Below are 8,684 nucleotides of genomic sequence, written 5' to 3'. Positions count from 1 at the left end.
ATTAATGAGTAAATATATTATTTCTTAATGTTAATTAGTTAAAATATAAAAATAATTTTTTTTAATTAAATAGATTGACTGAAATACTTGAAAATACATTTAATTATTGTTTATTATTTCAACTGGTTGGATGTGCATTTACATTTTGTTTTCAAGGCTACTCAATAATGGTAAATAGATTATATTTTTAATTATTAAAACTTTGAAAATTTATTATTTATCATTGTTAATATTATGAATATTTTTTTAAGATGTTAATTAAAAGACCTATAAATATTTTACAAATCGGGATGGCAGGAATTTTGATGTTTGGATCAATTTTACAATTATTTCTTTACTGCTGGACTTGTGAAATGTTGATATCTGAGGTTTGAAATATAAAATTAATTTTATATAATTTTATTTTTGTAATAATAATTTGTTATTAATATTGAAAATAATAATTTTATTAGAGTTTAGCAATATCATATAGTTTTTATGAAAGTAATTGGTATAAATTACCTGTTAAAAAAGCACAGTGTTTGACAATCGTTGGATATAGAGCTTTTAAACCCTTAAATATTACAGTTGGAAAATTTTCAAAATTATCATATGGACTATTTATAGATGTAGGTATTATGAATCCAACATGATAAAGTTTGTGGAATTAATAATAATTGTCATTTAATTTTGAAGGTAATTAAAACATCAATGGGTTATTTATCTGTTTTAATGGCGTTACAGAATAAAAATTAATTGAATATCGATGCTATTTTATCTGTATATTTTTCTTTAATTTACTAGTGCTCTAATTCAATATTATGTATTTTTTTTTTATAATATATTTTTTCGTACATTAAATGCATTTTTTTTAAATTTCATATTTTTATTTTTAAATTTTAAAACTTTTATTCACTTTTAGTTACAAAAAAATTGTCCAACGTTTGATGAAAGACCAACAAGTCTTTGATATTATCTACTTAATTATTTTTTTTTTCTTTTTTTTTTGTTAATATTATCCACATAGTTGTCACTATTATGTGGTTGGCTGTAAACTACCGAATAAAAGAACAATAATCGCATGATAAATTATTCATAAACTCATGGAAAAAAAAATAATAATATCAAAAATAAAATACTGAGAAATAAAAAAAGAAAACGACAACAAGTGCAACTTGTGTTATCGTATGAATAATATATCATATGAATAATTTAACCATCAATTGCACCCTATGGAAAAAAAGAAAAAAATTATTTCGATCGATAAATATATTGTGCAAGAAAAGACAGTCTCTTTCGAGACATATCAGTAGACAATATCGATGGACGTCAATTCAGGTAAATAGTAAAATAATTAATATAATTTTATAATGTAATATATTTTAATCAAACTTGTTTTTGTAGATTTTAAAAATGCATACAGTTTAATAAAATTAAATCTAGATTTTTTCGGGCTATGGCCAATGTCAAGGGATAATTTTCTTGCTGATAATTTAGCTCTTATTCATGGAATTAATATTTTTTTTATAATATTCATACCACGTTCAATAGCATTTTTATTAATTTTTGGTCAAACTGATGTTATGATACAATCATTATCAACAAATATACCATGTATATTATCTCTTGTAAAACTTTATATTTTTTATAAACGAAAAAAAGGTATAATTATTATAAATATTGATGAATTTCAATTTATATATTTTTAAATATAATTCAAGTTTTAGAAAATATTTTAACAACAATGTCATGTCAATGGAATAATTTAAAAACAAATGAAGACATTCAAATTATGTGTGAGGCAAATATCATAAGTAGAAATTTAATAATTTCATCGATAATTTTAAATTGGAGTTTTTGTACAATATGTGGACTTGTTCAGGTTTTGTTTTAATTTAAATTTTGTAAATTTATTATTTAATTTTTATATATATTGAAAAATTTAAAAATAGTTGTTGTACAATATGGAAAGAGTGTTGATAATTGATCCTGATCCAAGATTAAATCTTCAATTATTTTGGGTATCATATTTTCCATTTGCAAATAGTAATCATAATATTATATATACAATTGTCATGGCATTACAAATGTATGGAACAGCAAGTGCTGCTGTGTCTTATGCTTGTTTTGATATGTTAATATGGCTATTGATAATACAACTATGTGGACAGTGTAAAATTGTTCAAAGATCGCTGAAAAATCTTGAAATTGGTGATGAATCACAAAATTATTGGTCTAATCTCAGAACAATTGTTAAAAAACATCAACAAATTATCAAGTGAGATTACTTGTTTTAATTCTTTCATTATTTTTGAAGGATATTTAATATTATATAATTAAACATCTAGATTTACTGAAACTCTTGAAGAAACATTTAATTTTGTTTTATTGTTGCAACTTATTGGTTGTACTCTTTCATTTTCTCTGCAAGCACAAGCTATTTTGGTAATAAATTTTTTTAATTTATTAATTTTTGAATTGTTAAATTAATAGCTTAATATATTTTTTTTTCCAGATGTCTGTTCAGGGACATGTTAATATTTTACAAATTGGAATGGCTGGAATTTTAATGATCGGCTCAATTTTACAATTATTTCTTTATTGTTGGACATGTGAAATGTTAATTTCAGAAGTAAGTAATTAATTTAGATTTTTATTTTTTATTACAATGAAAATTAAATTACTCTTTGAGCTGGGAAATTATTATTATTATTTTTTATATAACAGAGTTTAGAAATATCATACAGTTTTTATCAGTGTAAATGGTATAATTTACCATTTAAAAAAGCAAAGTGTTTGACAATCATTGGTTATGGAAGTTCAAAGCCACTTCATCTAACTGGCTTTAAAGTTTTTAAATTTTCCTTCAATCTTTTTATCAATGTATTTAATTATTTTGTAAAAATATAAATTTATTAATTAAGCAAGGTAAATAATATGATATTTTTTCTTTTACTTAGGTGATGAAAACGTCATTGAGTTATTTATCAGTACTAATAGCTTTGCAAAATAAAAATATATGAAAATTATATAGAAAAACATTTGACTAATATGGCTAGTCATTTAAATAAATTGAATACGTAATAAAACATAAAAATAATATAAAAAAAAAACGTTGAAAATTTTATTCATGCAAAACTTTGATGAATTAGAAAACACTTGCACTTGTAATCATATTGTGAAAACTTTTTCTCATGTTAAATCTTTTTTGTTATTTTTAAAAGATTTTTTTGACTCTTTTTGTATTTATAAAAAAAATAATTTGATCAAAAGGAGTCTTCGGCTTCAACACTTGTTATGAGAAAAAATAAAAAAATAAATTTGCAAGTGAATAAACTATTAATAATCATCAGAAAAAAAAAAGGCATGGTATTATGAATAATTTAACTAGTCGAATAAAAGTATTCACTTTGGTGTGTGACTATAGACTGAAACTTCTCCATAAATAATAAAGGCATAAAGTGGCCCGATCAGTCAATCATAAATTCATGCGAAAAAAAATATAAAAAAAAAAAGTTGACAACTTTATTAGGTAATAATCGATAAGAAAAAAAAGGAAAAAAAAATATATCAGTCTTGTTTTATGTACAGCTAAGGGGGAAAAAAATACAATGAGAAAAGAAAGAAAAAGTTAACAGTTTTCGAAGTAATAGGTAGGGAAAAAATTTGCAACAAGGAAAATTCACTTTAGTCTTGTTTCATCTTTTACTTTGATAACATCCATGGATAAAAATAATGGTGGGCATGCTTGAAAGAAATTATTTATAAAAAAAAAAAATAAATGCAGATAAGTTGAAGAATTTCTGATTGATTTTTTTTTTTAAATCAATAGAAAGTCAGAAATTAAATAGCAAATATATTCAAAATATTTTTAAAATAATGTTATTTTAATTTATATACATGAATTTTTTGTTTGATAGATTTTCGAGATTCATATAAATGGATTAAAATAAATTTGGACATTGTTGGTGGCTGGCCGAATAAAAATGCATCAATTATTAAAAAATTTCAAATTATAATTAATGCTATTTTGATAATAGTATGTGTTTATATACCTCGTTTTTTAGGATTATATTATTTTAAAAATTATTTAGATGGAGCTGTGTATAATATATCAACAAATTTAGTTTTTATAATTTCAGTTTTAAAAATAACAGTCATTTTTTATTACAAAAATGGTAAAGTAAATTATATTTAATTTCTAATTGACAAATTTTTAGAAAATTTATTTAAGTATTATTTACTACCAGTGTTTATCAAGATGTTTAATGAAATTTCAAATGATTGGAATCAATCAATAGCAGCAGGTTATTATCATGTTGTTAAAAAATATGCAAATATATCAAGAAATATATCATTTTCATCATTTTTAATAGTGTGGTTTGCTTGTACCGCTGGTACAATTGCTCAGGTACAAACTTGTTACATATGCGGAAAATCAGTCTATTTATTAATTTATATTTCTTTTACAAATTTAGAAATATTCAAATATTGAAATTGATAAAAAAAATACTCCTGATCCACGATTAACAATGGATCTTGTGTGGGTTTCTTATGTTCCATACAATGTTCATACAAGCAGAACAATATTTGTCATACATTGGATCGTCCAATGGTATGCTTCTGTGATGGGTGTAACTATTTATTTGGTATTTGATAGTTTTTGTGTATTTTTAATATTTCATTTAATCGGTCAACTTATAATTTTACAAGAAAAAATACGTAATATTAATAATATTAATGATAAAAATAAAAATTCTAAAAATTTATTAACAAATCTAAAATGTATTGTTAAAAGACATCAAGAATTAATAAGGTTTGAAAAAAAATATTTAATAATTTAATTTAAAAAAAAAAAAAAAACAAATGAAAGTAAATATTATTAAATTTTCATGTACAGGTTTGCCACAGTATTAGAAAAATGTCTCAATAAAATACTACTGATTCAATTATTATCAAGCTGCCTTAATTTTTCTGTTCAAGGATATTTATTACTTGGTGTATGTTATTGAACTGAATGAAGAATTTCATTTAATTAATTTCTAAATATAATAATTAATTACAGAATGCAGTTAGAGGTGAAATGTCATTGATTCAAGAGACATTAACAATATCATATGCTTTATATTCTTTAACTCATTTATTTTTTTTATGCTATGCAGGAGAAATTCTGAAACAAGCGGTATACTTGATTATTATCATTATTAATTTATATCATTTAATATTGTTGATAAATTTGAAAAATATTTCTTTATTCGTATTTTTAGAGTATAAACGTTGGATACGCAGCTTACGAAGCACAGTGGTATAATTTAAAGAAAAATGAAAAATATATAATTATGTTTATAATTCAAAACTCAATGAAATCATTGAAAATAACAACATTTAAATTTTCAAGTTTATCATATCATCTATTCTTAATGGTTTTTCAAAAAAATTATAAATATTAATATAATAACAGTAATAATTTTATTAACATGCACTTTTAATATATTTTAGGTCATCAAAACTTCATTTTCGTACCTATCTGTGTTACTCGCTGCAAAAAATAACTAAGTAATTGGAATTGTTTTCAAAGTAATTAAACTGGTAAATTTAAATTATATTTTTGAACCTAAAGTTATCATTGAATTGCTTTCAACTAAATTCTTCAAATAGAGAATAAGTAATAAATAAATTACAAAGCCAATTAATATTGAAATTGTAAAAGCATATATATATTTGTAAATGGTATTGAGTTTTTTTAAATAAAAATATACTCACATGATTTCCAATTTAATTGTAAATATCACAGTAATCCTAGTTTCACAAATAAATATTATACTAAAGCCTCATTTCATACGTCGAAGTTGACACTCTGATGTCTGATCATATACTGAACTTTACTACTTGATAAAAAATTCAAGTCATGAATAATAGACTATCGAGTCCGGGAAGGGATAAACATCGCATGATCCATTTCCTTGCATAAATAAATTCATTATTTATAAGTTAATGAGAAAAGAAAAAAAAAATACAATGACAAAAATAAAAAAAGGAAAAATAATAACAGGTTTCGAAACAATCGATAGAAAAAAATATCGCAATAAGAGAAATTCAATTTAGTCTTGTTTCAACTTTTATTTTGATAGCATAAATGGACGATAATAATAATAAAGGTATATATATATTTTGTATTCAAAAAATTTTATTGTAACACTAAATAAGATGATTTTAATAGGTCATCTCAAATTATAATATGTATATAAATTTTTTTATTGTTTGATAGATTTTCGAGATTCATATAAATGGATTAAATTGAATTTAGAAACAGTTGGTGTTTGGCCGAATGGAAATATATCAGTTTTTACAATATGTCGAGTTATAATTATGATTATTTTGATAATAATATGTGTTTATTTACCGCGTTGTGTAGCTTTATATTATTTAAGAAATTATTTAGATGGAGCTGTATACAATGCTGCATCAAATTCGATTTATATAATTTCAATTTTAAAATTAACAGTAATTTTTTTCAACAGAAATGGTAAAGTAAATAATGCCTAAAGATTTATATTGGCTAAATTTTTAAAAATTTATTTAACTATCATTCATCAACAGTATTTCGCAGTATGTTGAACGAAATGTCAAATGATTGGAATGAGTCAGTAGCAGCTGGATATTATAATGTTGTTAAAAAATATGCAAATGTATCAAAAAATATATCATTTTCATCATTTTTAATGGGATGGACTGCTTGCATATTAGGAACATTTACACAGGTATAAATTAGTTTTAAAGTTGTTATATACATGTTAACTTTAATTTTAGATTATTTAATAATATACATGTATATTGCTTTTTTAATTCATTTTTATTTTATATATAAGAAATATTCAAATATTGAAATTGATAAAAAAAATGATCCTGATCCACATTTAACACTTGATCTTGTATGGCTTTCATATGTTCCATACAATGTTCATACAACAAAAACAATATTTATCATACATTGGATTGTCCAATGGTATGCATCAATAACTGGTGTAGTTTATTATTTAGCATTTGATTGTTTTTGTGTATTTTTAATCCTACATTTGGTTGGTCAATTAACAATTTTGCAAGTTAAACTTCGAAATATCAATTGTCATAATAATGATCACAACGAAAATTCAAAAAATTTGTTATTAAAGTTAAAATACATTGTTAAAAGACATCAAGAGTTAATAAGGTTTGTAAATATATATTAAACCAATAATGTAATTTCATAAAAAACAACAAATAAAATTGCCTATTATGAAATTCATATATTTTTACGTACAGATTTGCGACAATATTAGATAAATGTCTTCATAAAATTCTACTCATTCAATTAATAACAAGCTGTCTGAATTTTTCAGTTCAAGGATATTTATTACTTGGCGTATGTCATCAATAGATAATCATTAGTTTGATAATTATTTGTGTTCATATTATTCATCAATATAAATATATGTAAATATTTTTTTTTTCAGAGTTCAGTAAAAGGTGAAATGTCATTAATTCAAGAAGCATTAACAATATCATATGCTTTATATTCCCTAACTCATTTATTTTTTTTATGTTATGCAGGAGAAATTCTTAAACAAGCGGTATACTTGATTATTATTATTATTATTATTAGTTTAGATAATTTAATATTGTTGATAACTTTGAAAAATATTGATTATTATGTTTTTAGAGTATAAACGTTGGATATGCAGCTTACGAAGCACAGTGGTATAATTTAAAAAAAAATGAAAAATATATAATTATGTTTATAATTCAAAATTCAATGAAATCATTGGAAATAACGACGTTTAAATTTTCAAGTCTGTCATTCCATCTTTTTATAATGGTTCTTAAAAAAAATTATTTTTATAAATTCTTTCATACAATAATAATAATTTTTTAATATGAATTTTGATATATTCTAGGTACTTAAAACTTCATTTTCTTATTTATCGGTCCTACTTGCTGCAAAAGATAAATAATTGATATAGTGTATCTAAAATATTTGTACTATTAAATTTTTTAAATAAAAAATAAATGATAAGAAAATTTAATGGCTATTATTCTTTTTATTATTTTTAACATCACTTTGTAAAGCCAATTGACGTTGAAATTAAAACAAAAATATACTCACATAATTATCCAACTCAATTGTAAACACCATAGAAAGTTTAAAAAAAAATAATATAATAAAATTTTATTTGGTACTCGAAGTTAACACTCTGATGTCTGATCATACACTGAACCTAACTACTTGATAAAGAATTCAAGCTATAAATAATTGATATCGACGAGGGAAAAAAATTGAACATCGCATGATCAACGAGCGTTGCATAATTTTTTTTCCCTTATGAATAGAATTATTATTAATAAGTCAATGCAAAAAAAGGAAATAATAAGAGGAGAGACTGAAAAAAAAAAATCAACAGTTTTATATAAAAAAAAAATAATATAGCATCAAAACAAAACTTACTTTAGTCTTATTTTGGCTTTCATTTTTTCATCACATCTCAATCACATCAATGGATAAAAATATTGGTATACACCTGTTTAATTTTTTTATACAACACAAAGATTTTAATGAAGCAGACAACTCAATTTAATGTTATCTCAAATAATAAATAAATAAATATAGACATATTATGTTTGTTTTGTTAAATAGATTTTCGAGATTCATATAAATGGATTAAATTAAA

The 8,684-nt window shown here is 22.3% G+C and overlaps 1 protein-coding gene across 1 annotated transcript; it reads left to right on the top strand.

The window, feature by feature from the left end:
- Nucleotides 1-1,943: 1,943 nt before the first annotated feature.
- LOC122851075 (odorant receptor 67c-like) lies at nt 1,944-7,970 on the top strand. Its single transcript, XM_044150125.1, has 5 exons — nt 1,944-2,257; nt 2,328-2,424; nt 2,495-2,611; nt 2,707-2,829; nt 7,914-7,970. The coding sequence occupies exons 1-5, from the start codon at nt 1,944-1,946 to the stop codon at nt 7,968-7,970; spliced, it is 708 nt and encodes a 235-aa protein (XP_044006060.1).
- The last annotated feature ends 714 nt before the right edge of the window (nt 7,971-8,684 follow it).

This window comes from Aphidius gifuensis, linkage group LG3 (assembly GCF_014905175.1).
Source record: "Aphidius gifuensis isolate YNYX2018 linkage group LG3, ASM1490517v1, whole genome shotgun sequence".
NCBI classification, from domain to species: Eukaryota; Metazoa; Arthropoda; class Insecta; order Hymenoptera; family Braconidae; genus Aphidius; species Aphidius gifuensis.
This window is presented reverse-complemented; position numbering and strand designations above follow the sequence as displayed.